The sequence below is a fragment of the Ceratotherium simum genome, chromosome 37 (genome assembly GCF_057802395.1).
Source record: "Ceratotherium simum simum isolate JZ-2026a chromosome 37, ASM5780239v1, whole genome shotgun sequence".
NCBI classification, from domain to species: domain Eukaryota; kingdom Metazoa; phylum Chordata; class Mammalia; order Perissodactyla; family Rhinocerotidae; genus Ceratotherium; species Ceratotherium simum.
In genome coordinates this window covers 22,967,806-22,985,183 of record NC_141936.1, presented here as the reverse complement: position 1 = coordinate 22,985,183, position 17,378 = coordinate 22,967,806, and the positions used below count along the sequence as shown (strand labels likewise).

Sequence of the window (17,378 nt, the reverse complement as noted above, 5' to 3'; positions counted from 1 at the left end):
ATTTCTACTTGGCCCCTGCATAGACTGACATTGTTAAAATTTCAAAGTAGGAGTTCTCCCCATAGACAAAAGACAAAGGAAACAAATAGACAAGTCATCAAAGAAACAAAAGTGGTAAAGAGCATATGGAATAACGTTCCCCTAACTAATAAACAGACACAAATTAAATCAACAAGAGGTACCTTTTTTTTCCTATGGCAACTTTTTTCCTGGTACATATCCCATTGACAACAAAGAGATGGTGAAACTATATTCTTATACATCAATGCTAGAAAGAGCATAAATTGGAAACTTCTGGAAAATATTTGATGACATACATAAAGAATGATTTAAATATTCATGACCTCTGATTTTGCAATGCTACTAAGAACACAGGACAAAACAATGCATGAAGATGTTCATTGCAGAGAAAAATTGGAAACAACCTCTAAATGTCCAAAAACAGATGAAAGACTGTAAAATTTGTTACATGTACTCAATTTAATGTCATGCAGCTTTGTAAAAATGATGCTCTCAGGGGCTACTTGGTAACAAAATGTTTATGACCTGTCAAATATGGTAAACTGTCAGTTCATGTATATATCTTTGGCTTATGCAATGTTTTTAAATTTTTAATTTAGTAACCAATATTTTAAAATTTACATAAAAATCACGTCTCTCTGACTCGTCAAAAAAAATCATAACTGGCAAAACTGAGCCCTTTTACATAACAACAATCATTTGGAGCTGAGCAGTAACTGCTCCCTTTAGAGTAAGGAACACATAACCCCCTTTCATTCACAGTCCCTACCCAGCGACACTTGGAGACATTTGAGTTCATGACCCCTGACTTAATTTAATAATCATGATATCAAATTGTACGTATAAATCTCAAATATGCACATGAAAACAATGAAGTCTTCCAAAATGATATGAATGGTTGTATTAGAATCCTAGTATTATGGTTTGTTTTTTTCTATTTTAAAATTTTCTGCTTGACTTTCATATTTTAAAAATGGAGTAGAAATTGACTTTAAGTCAATGTGACCTTTCATCAAATGTCAGTCTTCTAGTAAATATCAGTGATCTCCAGCAACTAGAAGAGAAAGGTGAAGGCCATATGTCTCCTCCCCCACAATCTTACAACCAGGTGCTATGTTTCAAGGAAAGCGCACCTTAGCCCAAATTCTTCTAAACGTTCAAAACTTATTAGCCAGGAATTACACACTTGCTTCCTGTAATCCCAAAGAAATCTCCCTTTCTTTTCTCAGGACCCACAATATTGAAATGAAAGTTGGAAAGAAACATGAGTGGAAGTTTCATTTTTAGGTAGACACAACAATATTCCATTAACAGAATCAGATAACACAGTGTCAGGTCTGTGAAGCAGGCAGACACGGGACAAATGGGGCTCTAGGCCTCCAGCACTGCTGAGTTTAACAGATTCTTAACACCTTCTTCCCGCAAAGATGATGGAGGCCAGCCTTTCTAGCTTATCTTGACGACTACTTATTCCATAATGAGAAAATCATTCCTAACACCCTTTATGCAATTTATTGAACCTTCTGGTGTACATTTTGATAAGGATAATTGGAATGATTAAACAACTATCTTTGGAAAGTGGGTTCCTGATTAGGATACTGCAAAGACTAACAACATGATTATAGGATATATGATAAAGTTCACTTATACATTTCACATTACTAATAGAGAATTTTTAAAGTAAATTGCTACCTAAAAACTATAGCTGTTGGTTTTTGAAAAACATAATGATCTAGTATAGGTCTATGGTTTACCCAGCTATTATAAATGTCATAATTTTATTTTTGCATTTGTAATATTGTTCTTTCTAAACTTAATCTCACTAAATACTTAGAACATAGATGAGTAGAAAAATCAGAGAAACCTCATTTAGTTACTAAATTATCAAAGGGTGAGACTCAAGCTACAACCTGGTTTCCTGACTCAGTTCTCCACAGCCTGGTGTTCTAAACCCACATGTTAAGGGATTTGAAAATTGGGATGCCATGTGTCCATTTGTAATGTGTCAAAACAGAATATGGAATAATACTCCAGAAGCTAATAATAACCCTTGTTGAGACATTGTAAATAGAAAGTCCACAGTGACTGGCCATTTTCATTCTGTACATGGTAGTGATGGGGAAATTACGAGTATACTCCTTTCAATGCAACTTAATTGAATTTAAACATATTTCTTGTGATATTAGTAATAGGAAGAGACCTGAGGAAATGAATAAATGCATTAATACAATGGAAAAGAAGCCAGGTTTGTGCCATTATCCCTCTCTGATCATTGGAGAATAATCAAACTGGTTTCTGCAGCTGTCAATGCAGTCCTCTTCCAGAAGGTACTGACTTAAACAGGCAACTCTGAGGGAAACTGAGATCTAATGTCTTAGCTAAAGACAAGGAACTTTTATGACGGTCTTGAAAAACATTTAACCACTTATGTTAAATGAATTCACTGATAATTATACCTACCTAAGATTAAATTTTTAAAAATAATGTCTTCACTAATTTCAAAGATAAATACATTTTTATAATGATTTGTAATAAAATAATACATATTTCAATAGATAAATGCTCTGGCTTGGTTATAATAAAACTAACAGAATCACCATGTACGTGTCAGACTCGAGTACTGCATTGTTGACTCAGAAACTGTCACAACTGAGTTGCCTAGGGAAAGGATTCTGAAATGGAGATTGGTGAGCAAGAATTTTATTAACAAATACGTATGGAGGAGAGAGGGAAGGCAGGATTGGGGGAAATTTGACTGAGATGTAGTCACAACAAAGGCCCAGCCAATCGAACGGGGAACTCTGGAGCTGGCATAACCCTTCATAGCCCCGCACCAATTAGCTAGTTAGTAGACACAAGATGCCCCCAGACAGGGGAGTAACCTTGGGTGATGGCAACTCCCAGAGAGAGACTCAGCTGAGAGCTCAGACACCAATACCACCAGCAGCTGATGGAGTGAATATTTCAGCCCCAAAGGGGCAGACCTGGGTAGTACCCCACATCATCCACTACAGTCACCCCTGTGCTGCTCGGATCCACTTGCTTTGTATGGCAAGTTCTGGGACAGCTCCTCCGGGAGCCTGGTGCATTTCTTTTCCCGAGGAAAATTACATGAAGAAGGCTACCTGGACAACTTACCGCCCTACTGCTGCGGCTGGTCTCAAGGCCACACTAATGCTTATCATCTCTCTCTTCCAGATTCCTGAACAGCACTCCTCAAAACGGCCAAGGTCATCAAAAGCAAAGGAAGTCTGAGAAACTATCAGAGCCAAGAGGAGCCTAAGGAAAATGATGACTAAATGCAATACGGTGCCCTAGAAGAGATCCTGGAACACAGAAAGACATCGGGTAAAAACTAAGATATCTGAATACACTGTGGACTTTAGTTAATAATTATAATGTATCAATATTTGTCCATTCAGTGGGACAAATGTACCGTACTAAGGTAAAATGGTAATAATAGGGGAAACTTGGTGTGAGGTGTGTAGGAACTCTCTGCACTATCTTGGCAACTTTTCTGTAAATTTAAAACTATTCTAGGGGCCCACCCGGTGGCGCAAGCGGTTAAGTGCGCACACTCCGCTGCGGCGGCCCGGGGTTCGCCGGTGAGGATCCCGGTGCGGATCCCGGGCACGCACCGACGCACTGCTTGTCAAGCCATGCTGTGGTGGCGTCCCATGTAAAGTGGAGGAAGATGGGCATGGATGTTAGCCCAGGGCCAGTCTTCCTCAGCATAAAGAGGAGGATTGGCAGATGTTAGCTCAGGGCCGATCTTCCTCACAAAAAAAAAAAAAACTATTCTAAAATTAGAAGTTTATTTTTAAAAAAAAACAGGAAAAAATTGGATTGCTGCTAGACTTTGGCTTATGCCTTGGTAGATCTGAGAAAAACTCAGCTCATGATGAGCAGTTTTTCAAATGATGTGTAATTCTCTTCTGCAAATGTCACGGCCTTGCTCCAGAACCCTAGGGGTCTGTGTTGTCGTTTTCCTACTAGGTTTTCCATATATTCCATGTGGCATCTTTCCTTATCATCAAGACTTTTAACACTAAATGGTCTGTAAGGTCCTATGATTCAAGTGCCAGGCCACCTGGCCATAGCCTAGACCTGCTTTGGAGCCCTTTCCTGCCTGGACCCCACTCAGAGCTGGCAGTTTTTCACATCACCCACTTATATGGAATGGAGCAGTATTTTCAAGTGAGAACATGAAGAGGCCTCCCAAGCATTCTGCTGGATTCTTGGAGGTGGGAGGTGTAACATGAAATAACTCAACCCTTCCTTTGGAGAGGATAGTCCAGAATTCCCCAGACAACTGGACCCCTAAAAACTTCACTGCAGTGATAGGTCCCTGAGACTGTAGGATTTATCTCCCATCCTCTGAAGTGCACGTCTTTGCCAAGGCCTACAATGCATTTGCCACTTTGCACTCATCAGATCTAATGTCATTGACATAGATGACCAATGTGATATTCTGCAGAATGTCCATATAGTCCAGGTCCCTTCAGACTACATTATAACAGATGGTGGGAGAGTTTAGATAGCTCTGGAGAAATTCCATAAATGTATACTGTTGTCCATCTCAAGTGAATGCAAGCACTTTCTGATCTGCCTTTCTGGTGGGTATGGAAAGAAGATAGCAATGGCCACATACCATGTAGCTGAGTCTGTGGTAATTGATTCTTGCAAAGACTACACATCTAGCTCAGCATCTGCAGTTAGGGCTACCACTTGGTCGAATTTTCAATAACCTACTTTCATTCTCCAGAATCTATCTAGTTCTCATTGGGGCCAGAGTGGTGAATTAAATGGAATTATGATCAGGACCAATACTCCTGCATCCTTTAGGTCTTTAACGGTAGCACTAATCTCTGCCATCTCCGTGGGATGCCATATTGATTTTGGTGTACTATCTTGACCAAGGAGTGGAGTAATTTCAGAGGCTTCCACTTAGCTTCCCCATTAAGACAGTTTTTAACCCAAAGGCCAAGAAACAAATGGTGGTTCTGCCAAGTCTCAAATATGTTCAGCCCGATACTTTATTCTGGAAATGGGGAGATGACCATTGGGTAGATCCATGGACCCAATGGATCTACTGGAGTTAGACTTGGGATAGGACTCCATTTATTATCCGAATCCCATATGCCCCCATTCTAAAAAGCACACTACAGTGATACTCTTGTTCCTGAGCATCAATGTCAACTTGGACCTTGTGTCTCATGTCCTCAGAGTGTTTGTGTACACTCCTTTCTCTAGTGCACAGTTATCCAACTATATAACCATAGGTCCTTTTGAGGAAGGACTAGAGGAACCATTGCCATATACACTTGCAGTGGTGTTGCAAAGTCCTCCTTCTCGGGGATCCAGCCCTTCCTTCAGTCAGTAGTTTCTGGGTCTGGAAAATAGTCAAGGTCTGGAAACTTGGCAAGAGATCACAACTTTTTATTAGGGTGGCTGTGCCCTACCCATCTCCTGATCTTCATCCTTGATATCTTTTGATGGTATAGCTTGAGCAATACTCTTATTGGCTACCCATCTATTTTTCCCTAGGGATGCCATATTCTATTAACCACCTCCAAATCTCTCTGCAGGTACCCCTCAGACCCGGCCACTCATTATGATAATTGTGCCCACTTTGCTTCTGATGGTGAAGCACTGCCTCTGGGGCTCCATTCTTCCATCTCCATTGCCATTGGTGAGCCCATTTCTGGAACAGCATCTGGCCTGTAGGGCCACACTGAGGTTCTCAGTGATGCTGTGCCCCCTCACCAATGCATTCCTTACCTCTTCAGTGAATGTGTCCTCTGTGCCTTCCTGGGAAAACATAAGAAAACATGAACAGTTTATTGCTCTTTGCAATAATATTCATGAAATAGGAAATCAGGTGTTTGGTCTGCTAGTTATAGGGTTTTTTTTCCCCTGGTGCACATTAAAATAAATAAATATTAACATAAAAATGTGCATCCGTCGACCACTTGAAATCTCTCCGCATACACAGATGAACCTTTGAGAACACTACAGTAGTCAACAGGGAGACATTTAAAAAGCCAGAAAACCCTCCAGCCTCCTGCACATCTGTGGATCCTGGTCCTGCTGAGCATCTTGTGACTCCTGAAGTGGTCACTTCGGTCACCCTCGAGCCTCTCTCATGTGCTGCAGTGTCCACTGGACTTGAGCCCAGATCTGCCCCTTGACTGGCTTTAGAATGAGGGGAGGTCCTTAATCTCTCTGCCTCTCAGCGTCTTTACCCTTTAGTTTAAAGGGATTAGGGAAAGAATACCTGTCCCTTCTTATTTCTCGGAAATATAACACACATCCAATTGAACAGTAAACAGAGAAACCTTTTAATTCTTTAGAAGGAAAATTTCCTGGATGATCCCACGTGTTTTTATAATCATAGAGACAATCTTATCCTCACTCATTCATTATCAAAAATAAAGACTATGGTTACAATTTATTCTCCAAAGTGCAAACAATCTTATCTATTTTGACATGAAAAAAGGCAGAAAGACAAAACACAAATTCTATGGACAGAGATGAAAACAATACAATTTTCAAAGTTTTTTGGTTTATTTTATTGTTAATTTTTGCTTTTGTTTGTGTCACTGTTTGTATGTTGTAAGAGGCTACAGAAGTGACGGAAAATATCTGCAGGCTAGTTTTAAGCAACATGAAAGGGATTAAGCTCTAAATATAAAAAATAAAACTTTTAGCTTAACTTATTAACCTAGAAAGAATTTTCTGGAAACATGTCAGTTAAATTGGCCTGCCATGCATTAAAAAATGGAGAACATGGATCTCCTTTAACAAATATTTTAAAAATTGTGTACACCACCAGAAGAGCTAGTCAGTGTGTGGAAATTTTCAAGTCTCCTGGACAGACTGAACACACGTTACTTTTTAACCTGAAGTCAGAAGAGAAAAGTCTGTAAAAGTGAAAATATTGCCATTGTTCTCAGCAATTAACTGATAAATCCTACAAGTTCTGAAAGTCTTTTTAATAAAATGAACCATGATTTCCCGGCCAGCTCCTTGCTTAAGAGGTAAGTAACTTCTGAAACTGGATTTCTCCATCTGTGGATAGAAGCAAGGTGCATCGGCAGCATTGCTGCATTTTGAAAATCATCTTCAGAATGAAAGAAAGTCCAGCAATGACCTTCTTCCACGCAACACTGCCTGCAGAGCTGCAAGTCTGCAAGAGAGGTCCCTGGGCAGGTGCAACTCTCATCCGATGAGCCAGAAACAGATTAAAGAGCAGAGAGGGAAATGGAAGTCAAATGTTTCAGTTTACAGATCGTATCTTGGATAAAACATAAAATATCAAGGGCTTATGGATGAGAAATGGACAATATGCAAAAATGAGGTAACCAGATATCAATAGTATTGAGAATTTAAGACGCTTGTACCGCAACCGAAGGCAGGACTTGTTACACGTAACTGCAGGAAGTTCTGCTTGAGATCATTCTACTTGGAACTCACTTCTGAGCAGCACTTCTAGACATTTCTATTATCTGGTACATCTAAACTTCTGAATAATCATAACTGATACTCAAAATGATGCCTCTGACACCCTGCAAGTTTCTGTAGGTTCTTCCAAACCAAAGAAAGGTCCCATAGTGCCTGCTATTATTTTGGTGTCAGCCTATATTATATAACAATTATTTAAAAATTGGTAATCCGTATTTAGGCTCAATGATAGCTCTCTCTACTAATCTTATTGTTCCATTAACTAGAATTCCCCACTCTCCCAACAGGATTAATGATTAGAGCTTACTGTACAACCAAAACCAAAATCGGGGCCATGGGTTCTTGGAATCTAATCGCCCATGACGAAACAGCCCCCTGACCAACTCTCTGATGCAAGATCACCAGATGTTTCCACGCAACTTGAACATTTCATAAAGTCCTCATGAAGACCAGATCTCCAAACCCTTAGATTTTTGTAGGATTCAGAATCATTTTTCACTTAGCCAGCCCCAGTGAGCTAGCTAGCTCACTCTCTTCTATATGCATTTGTCCAACTTTGGTTGCTTGTTGAGTTCCAGTCAAAGAATTCCAATTCTGCCTCCCAGCCTCTCCTTTAGGGACTTGGACATGGAAGGTAGTGCAGTTCTTTCTGGCCATCTGCCAGGTATGGGACCCCAGGCTTCTTGGGGTAAGCTTGACTGGCAATTTTAAAGAACTCTTCTGCAGCATCGAGAGCAATGAGACGGTCCTGCCAAAATATTAAAAATAAAAAGATTGTCAAGATGGAAACCAAGCCATGTAGATGGGAAAACCAACCTAACAACAACAAAACTTACCCTAAAAAAATAATGAGCAAGTAAAACATTTATTAAATTTTTCTCAACAAATTTAGAGACACTCCTTAATCCTTTACTTACATTAGCCAAGAAACATTCCACCTCTCTTCGAGTCCTTTCAAATTCTTTTGCAGTCTTACGTTATATTAACAATACTTCTCACATCTCTTTGACTTACAGATGGTTCAGAAAGCTGACTACACAGCACAACGGGCTGAAAAATACAGATTCAACCCGAGCCTCAACAGGTCTGAGTGCAATCCAGAAATGGGACATTTTAAAGCCCATGAGGTGATTCTGATGTTGTTGGCACCGGAAACCCGTGCACAAGACACTGGCATCATCGGCCACCTCATACTGTGGTGGAGCTGGTGGTGTTGGCATGGGAAGTGTACGGAACAACAGAAACACACAAATTTCAGGCAAAAGCAGAGCAGATGAGACAATGCATCCACTTACCACAACAAAGAGGTATCTCTCCGAGAGCTCCCAACTCGTTGGGAAAATGTCGGTCTCTTCAGCCAGTTTTAACAACATCTCTCGAGCTTTCTTTGTGTTTTTAGAGTCACTCATGGTGCTGAGTTTTGTCACCGACAACAAAGAGTCTGCTTCCTTTTGAAAACCTAAGGTAAACAAATTTACCCCTCCTGAAAAGTAGTCACAAGGAGGTGAATGACCTGCAGGAGATTAAGAAGGGACCCGAATGCGGATTCTGAACAAACATCAGGAAACTGAAGCCAAAGGCACCGCTCCACGTGCTGCTTCCCAGCTCGGGGTGACTGGCAGGGTCTTTAATCAAAATGCGTGTGATGTTTCTCCTTGGTTAATTTTCTTTGTTAACTTTTCCCTCCGACTTAAGCCTCAGATACTCACCCACTGATGGCTTGCTGCTCTTTTTTTGGATTGAAACCCCCCTCCCACATGCTACTTTTCACCTCCTCCTCTGTCCCCTGAATCCCACCCACCTTTGCAGCTTGAGAACTGCAAAGTGGTCACCTCCAGGCCCCTACTTCTCCAAGCCCAGATTCTCTGCCCAGAGGCAATATGGTTGGCTGGTTAAAATTACTTACCCAAAGGTATAAAAGACTCATAGATTTACACCTGCCTGGAATAACTTACATTATAAAAAGGAGACTAGTAAGTCACAACAATATTGGATGAGTAAAGAGGGCAGAGGTCCACCCCATCCCACTGTATCCCAACTAAAGCAACAGGGGCTAGCAACACGGTACCTCACTTTTGAATGGTTATGATGCCAAGGTGTCATGTTCTCTTCCAAAGCAGAAGGATTGAGGACTTCAAAATTGATAAATTCACTTTTTAAACATTAAAACAAGCTTATTTTATAATGTGAGGGCCTTGTTTATTGTATCACAACCCTGGAAGAATTAAGAAAAACCAATACCCAACAGCTTCTCTCATGCCACTGGTGTTTTTCCCAACTTTGAAGCTTTTCTATCTTTTAATCCTTTTGAGAGTCTACACTGAATTTTGCTGTCTTTCTTACACACAATATTCTCCCAACCTACCTTATCTTATAAAACTTCTACTAACTGGCCAATCACTCTCATTTAATTCAATCTATGTCAATGCCAGAAAGTTCAAGGTAGCGCCCGTGTGACTTCCCTGCCCTGTGCTGCTCAATATGTGGAGAGATGGAGTAACACGTGGCTAAGCATGTCCTTAGGACGCGGGCTGGCGATAACAGAAATATCAGATGTTTATGCTTGAGGATATAAGGAGAACAGGATCGGGAAAATAACTAGTACACAGGAGCCTTAATTAGTCAATTACTGACATCCCTTTCATAAAAACCATGGTGAAGTAAATGAAGAGGAATGATCACAACCAGTTATTTTTACCATTTCCTACTCAATTTCAGACTCACCTAGATCTTCTAAAATGCGTTTCCATCTGTCTCTCACTTCCCTTCGAATCTGTCGCAGGGCGTAGATATCATAGTTGAGTTTTTGCCACTCCTGTAGGAAAATTAAAATTCAGTTTTATTTTCATCCTTGGGCTTAAACCTCTATGTAATTCCCAAACTTAAGCTGTTTAAATATGTGGTTCTCCTCTTCACTAATCTTTGAAGTATATCTAAAAGAAGAGAAGGAGATGGGTGAGATGGCGTTGACGGGAACACATCAGCTACCATTTCTGGAGAATCTGCGATGTACCAGGTGGTATGACATGTTACATAAATTATCTTAGTCTAACTCTTCACATTACCTATTCTCTTAACTTTAGTGATCTCATCTGCCAAGTGGGGATGACACTAGTTCATATTCCATTCAAGATTGTTATAAAGAGTAAAGATATAAAAAAGCACAATACCTGCTCACAGGGAACACCTAATACAATCCATGTATTATTAAAGCCATTTTATAGATGAAGAAACCAAGGCTCAAAGAGGTTAAATGGCTAATCCAACATCATTCAGCTAATAGGTATCAGAACTGGTATTTGAATTCAGGTCTCACTCCAAAGTTCATGAGAAAAATGACATACAACGAATTTATGTCTTCCTTTGTTATCAGAAGAAAGTAGACCTGGGAATCCCAAATTTCTTGATTTCCAGCCCATGTTTCTTTCACCTTATCTCAGCATCACTCTCTATCATTTATATTCCCACAATAGGATGAATCTTTCAAGCACTCAGCAGAACTATCAAAAGGTTATCATTCTGAAAATTTCAATCTTTTTAGGAGTAGGCCATCCTATTGGTCCCTAAACAGAACTTGAATCTTTCAGGAGAATTAGAATCTTTACGAAGCTAAGCATTCCTTTCAAATGTCACGGAAATTTGTTTTTAAAGAGCTTTAACTATATAAAACAGTCATTTTATAGAGTATACCTTTTCCTCTTAGCAAAAACATTAACCACACAACTATCCTAACACACAGCTTTAAAGAAGATCATTCTAAATGCTCAATTTAAGACTGAAGTTATATGATATTTTGACTCCTCTAACTGAAAATGTTTCAGTGATGCCATTATTTCCCTACTCAGCTCCTTTCAAGGCTTGCTCATTGCTAACCAACTCTCACAACTGGTTAAGAGAAATCAATTCAGCTGCCATTTACAAATATTTATAGATATCACTTTGAAAAAGAAAAGTTAACAAAATAAAGTGTGTTTTGTTATGACTGCATTTCAGGTCTTGTATCTAAGGATATGTCATCAAAAGGCCATGGATTTCAGTTATTTTCTAGAAGTCAGAAAGTGGTCAACTTGAGGATTCTTTCCTGGTTCTCTTTTTCTGACCAAAGATGTGTGAGCACATGTGTGTGCACACAGGTGTGGTGATCGGGGTCAGGGATAAAGTCTGTGACCCTGGAAGAGAGCAAAGTGAACTGAGTCATCTCAGAAATATGCAACCCTGACCTCATCTTTAGCATCATGTTAAACCACACCCATCTAATCCCCCACAGAATGTATAAGATGTGGGGGGAAAAACTCAAGTACTGAGGTTTTCATTGGATGGGGCCTGAATTGGCCCTTCAATATGTAGCATCTTGGAAGGAGCATGGATGCTAGAGCCAGACTTCCAGGTTTGGTTCCCAGCTCCATTAGTTATTAACAGCCTGATTTCGAGCAAGTTCATAACCTCACTGTGTCTCTGTGGCCTCATCTGCAATACGGGGATAGTAATACAACCTACCGCATTCGCTTACTTCAAGGATCAAATGCATTAATGCAAGCCTTGAAAACTGTGTTTGGTGCACATTCTCCTCCAATTCAGTGTAGGCACAACTAAGAAACAATCTCCCAAAACTCAGGATGATTTCTATTATGAGGATTGAGGACACTACACATGACATTATGCAGTATCTCACTTGTGCGGACCTCCAGAAGACAAATTTCTCTGCTCTTGACATCAGGTACGATTTCACTTTTCCTAAAAATTGTTCCCTTTTTCTGGACATTGTGAATATTATAACTGATCAGTTTCCACGCTGACCTGAAAATGTAGAGTCCTTTCATGGAAGATTTGTAGGATTTTGAAAGTGTTTTGGAATTATCAAAATTCTTTACTACTTTTTATGTCTTTATTCATGTTTTTTCTCTTTCTCACCTTCTAGTTTGTGGTATCTCACTGTATTTTCATGGAAGTTGCCTTAAGACCTTTATGACAAAAAGAATATAACTAAATAAAACATTACCCAGAGCAGAGCTGTGCTTATTCTCAATGAAACTGACCCTCCTTGCCGGACTAAATGAAAAGTAATACAACTCTTAGTTACACTTGATTAGAGACCCACACAATCAATCTGAAGTGAGTTGCTTCACATACTCACACAACCTTAAATTCTGTAACAAACCACTAGGTGGCTTCATTAACTTGCGATTAAAGGTCTCTGCTAATTTTTCTTTTAGCTCCTAAGGCTGATGTCTCAGACTTTGTTCCTTCAACTAAGTGTAGCCAAATCTCAATTTTTCAGACACCCATCCATCACTGGGTGATCCTGGCTTCAGACTTTTTTTAAATCTTTCTCTTCCTGCTGTCCATCTGTCATTTATTTTGCAATTCCTAAATACCAACACTAAAAGTTACACAAATTCATTCCGTCTCAGTGTCTGTTACTCTGATAAAGGGTTGGATGGAGAAGCAACAATATGAGATTTAAAAATCTGGTGAGGATGGATCCACACACGGTGCATGTGTGCTTGTTAAGATTAGTGGAAGGAAACTATTTTCATATATCCATATTATTACTGTCTTCTTTTGACAGAATAGTTATGAAAGTATAAAAGTATCTGGGAGTTTTGTGCAAAGTTGAAAGCTCTAAGACCAGTAGCAGCTTGGGTAGGGTTTTAACTAAGAATTGGCTTTTGAGAAAATAAACAGTAAGAGGGGAATTTGAATTCCTGTTTAACACATGATCCCAAAGAATAGAATCTAAATACAGCAAATGACAAATGGTGATGTACAAAATCTTACCCACAACTAAAGAAACTAACTCACCTATTCCCTGGTATTTGAGAAAAACAAGTCTTGGGGTACCCTTCTACGATATTTAAATTGTAACAATTTGTTTTTAGACAAATAATTTGAAAATAACAATTAAAGATCAGTTAAATATTCTTCACAGGTAAGTGGAAACAAATCTACTAGACATCAAATGTTGAAGTCTTATTTTCTAAAATAATCTTTTGCTTCTTTTCTCATGATTTCTGAAATAATCGTTGCGATGCTGTGGCTGGAAACGTTAACAATGAGGAAATGTGCAAAGGTATAATAAAAGAAATAATGCAGAATTAATGTCATAAGATTATAGGAACCAAGTCAAACTGAAAAACATGTGATTGAAAATGAAGAACTGAGTGCGCAGAGCTGAAATCTTGAGGCTTTTCTCCTCTCGAGCTGTCTCAGATTAGGGTGCCAGACAAGAAGGTGGAGGCAACAGTGTGCGAGGCAGAACAAAGCTCGGTCTCCTGCAGTAGCTAGTTCTCCTCCAGCTTTCGACCCCAAGAGATGACCTTGACCTTGACCTTGACCTTTGATTCCAGCAACTAGGATCATTTTATTCTCACCTACACTATGTTGTTGTGAGGTTGTGGATAAATGGGACAGTTTAAAAGTACTTTTTATTTCTTATTAAAAAGGTGAATTAGACATTTAAAGAAAGGTACTCTAACAATAGGTTACACATATTTTAAATCATCTTAAAGTCACAGGAACAATTTCCAAAGAGATCAATTTATTTTTAATTATAAACATACTATCATATAGAAGTGAAACTTCAAAGAGAAAAGAAGGGTACAAAATGAAAACTAAAAGCTTGCTTTCCCATCCTCTCTTTCTAGCCTTATTCTTCAGGGGTAATTACTTTTGAACATTTCTTCTTCCTCCTCCTCCTCCTCCTAACGTGTCATTTAGTTCTTCCTCTGTGCTCTCTCTCTCTCTCTCTCTCTGATTGCAAAGGGAGGCTGGAAAAGTGGAGAAATATTATCAGTAGTATTTGAACCAATCAGGATCCATCCCCTGGGGCTGGCACCTTGATGCCCAAACCAAAGCTGGGTTCTGGTAGCAAGAAAGAAAGGAAGGATACGGACACCTGGGTGGCCAGTATGTCAGCAACTAATATGTTTGCCACAAGCAAATATTTGCTGTTTGCTTCCCCAACATCTATCTTCCCCTTCTCTCATCAATCTGTCAAGTTCATCCAGACTTTCCTTTGCAGAACAGTTACTCACATTCTCAGCCCTAAGAGTGGACACCAATTGGCTTACACCAACAAACTCAACTTTGGCTGTATATTATAATCAATCTGGGAGCTTTTTAAAATACCAATGCATGGGATCCACCTCCCAGGCCAATGAAATCAGAATCCTTTGAGGGGGCCAGGTTTGAAACCCAATAACTTAAGCCAATCAGCATATCCAACTGGCTCAGGATGGACACATAACCCAACTCAAGCCAAGGAGATGCCACAAAATCCATGGGGTTCTGGGAGCAATCAGGAGTGGTGTTCTCTCTTTCCCTGGATGACGTGGTGTGAGGTACAAAATCTAGAACTGCTCCCATTACTTTTACTACCCGGGGAAGAGCCAGCCGAAGGAAGAAGTCAACATTCAGGAGGATGAAGATGAAAGAATCGGAGAGACAGAGCCTAAGGACATCCTGGGCCTCCAGATCAAATCTCATCTCAAGTCAGTGCTACTTTTGGAACTCTCTGTTATCTCAGCCAATTCCACTTAGGTTTGACAACGAGTTGTTTTTCTGGTCCTTGCATCTGAAAGATTCATGTTACAAAGACCATTCACTGAATATATAAGCAAAAAGGAAACTATAAGTACTGCACAAAAATTAGTCTCATATTTTCCTACCTCTAGCCCCTGGGGGAAAATGTTCAGCATATAGACCTACTTAGCTGGGGATGGATAAGCCTTACAGGAATGCAGTGTTAATGGCTCTGCCTGGATCCCAGTCTTCTGTCCCAGGAGTGCCTTAGGCAATGACACAGATACAACAGCAGCCCTTTCTGTATCCAGCGATTACTTTATGATGCCTTCCCTGAATTCTGTCCATCAGAGCAGAGCTTCTCACTCTCTCAAGACTGTTGTTAAACCCAGGGGAGGAGGTGGTTTATATCTCATTGGCTAATTTCTTCCAATGATCCGGGGGAGAGGGTCCAAGTATCACTGGCTTAACCTCTCAATTCCCTTACTTACAAAGACACGTAAAATCCTTCTGGTTGGATCTAACGATCAGTTCAAAGTTAACTTTTGATTCATAATAACTTTGAGCCAAAACCTATTCGCCACTGGAAACCCAAGCATTAGGATGACCTTGTCTCTTTTCTGTCTTGGATGGTGAAAAACCATCTTCAGAGGAAGATGCTCATACACAGGATGAAATCTGCGTCATCTTCTTCATTCCGTACCCCAAGATCAGATATCACAAACTGAACTTTAAGAAATGGTCCTTATTATATTTGATCAGCATAAAACCCAGCCAGAAGATCCTTCCCATATTTTACATAAAAATGTAACTTTCTCCATGCTCAACTGTCAGCAGCAGTCAAGCCAGAGTTCAAATTTAAATGCATCTAATTCCAAGCCACATACCCTTAAAAAAACAAAAACAGAAAGGAAACAGAAAAGAATGACTACTTATTGTTGCTTCCCCAACACAGTTTCTTTCTCCTTGTGCATTTATTGTTTGTTTCTTTAAGTTAGGTAATACATTCATATGATTCACAACTCAAAAAGTACTAAAGGCTCTGTCCCCAAGCCACCAGTGTCCTCTCTACAAGTAATAAATGTTATCAATTTCTCCTGTACCCTTCCATTTCTTTCCCATAAATGGTAGCATACTATATCCTGCACTTTTCACTTAATAATATATTTTAGCAATCACTGTGTATCAGAATATAAGGTTCTAGATCCTTCTTTAATTTTTTTTTTGTGTGTGAGGTCTAGCCCTGAGCTAAGATCCAGTGCCAATCCTCCCCTTTTTTCTTGAAGAAGAGTGGCCCTGAGCTAACATCCGTGCCCATCTTCCTCTACTTTATATGGGACACTGACACAGCATGGCTTACCAAGCGGTGCGTCAGTGTGCGCCCGGGGTTCTGAACCTCCGAACCCCGGGCAGCCGAAGCGGAGCTCGCGCACTTAACCGCTTGTGCCACCGGGCCAGTCCCTAACTGACTTTTTGACCATCTGGTGTAGACAGAAACAGAATTATAATAAAGATATATATTTGTTTTATAGAAAACGGTTCCCTAAAAAGTTACAATATGTTCCCAAATGTGCCTTAAAACTAGAAAATGCCTTAAGACTTTCTGCTTCGAAGTCATTCTTTCTAACATCACCACCAAAAAGGATTAAGTACCCACATGTGTCATGTCATGCACTATGGACACCCTTTTGGGAATTTCCACTTCAAGTCAATATCGACATTAAAAGAAGACACCCTACAACTGTGGCTATAACAACAGTGCAGTAGAAAAATTAAACATCTAAACCAGGAAACTACAAAGTGAAGAGTAGCCAAACACTTTTACTTGAAAATGATAGCTTTGGGCCGGCCCCGTGGCTTAGCGGTTAAGTGCATGCGCTCTGCTGCTGGCGGCCCGGGTTCGGATCCAGGGCGTGCACCAACGCACCGCTTCTCCGGCCATGCTGGGGCCGTGTCCCACATACAGCAACTGGAAGGATGTGCAGCTATGACATTCAACTATCTACTGGGGCTTTGGGGGAAAATAAATAAACAAATAATTTTAAAAAAAGAAAGTGATAGCTTCTTGGACAAATGAATTCTTTTTTTTTTTTATAATTTTTATTTATTTATTTATTTTCCCCCCAAAGCCCCAGTAGATAGTTGTATGTCATAGCTGTACATCCTTCTAGTTGCTGTATGTGGGACACGGCCCCAGCATGGTCGGAGAAGCGGGGCGTCGGTGCGTTCCCGGGATCCGAACCCAGGCAGCCAGCAGCGGAGCATGCGCACCCAACCGCTAAGCCACGGGGCCGGCCCAAATGAATTCTTTGAACATTCTAACTGTTATGTCTTTCCTTTCAATTTTCACCAATTCACATCATCTTAGGCTA

General features: G+C 40.1%; 1 protein-coding gene across 2 annotated transcripts in view; it reads right to left on the bottom strand.

Moving 5' to 3' along the window:
• Positions 1–6,338: 6,338 nt before the first annotated feature.
• The window catches only part of MREG (melanoregulin), a 66,062-nt gene continuing 55,022 nt past the window's right edge, over positions 6,339–17,378 (bottom strand). For both annotated transcript variants that reach the window (XM_087424850.1, XM_004427530.3), the window contains exons 3-5: positions 10,210–10,300; positions 8,781–8,944; positions 6,339–8,233 (exon numbers count right to left, since the gene is read on the bottom strand). In XM_087424850.1, the coding sequence (XP_087280976.1) occupies positions 8,099–8,233; positions 8,781–8,944; positions 10,210–10,300 (390 nt within the window). In that variant the 3' untranslated portion in view covers positions 6,339–8,098. The remainder of the gene's footprint in view (positions 8,234–8,780; positions 8,945–10,209; positions 10,301–17,378) is intronic.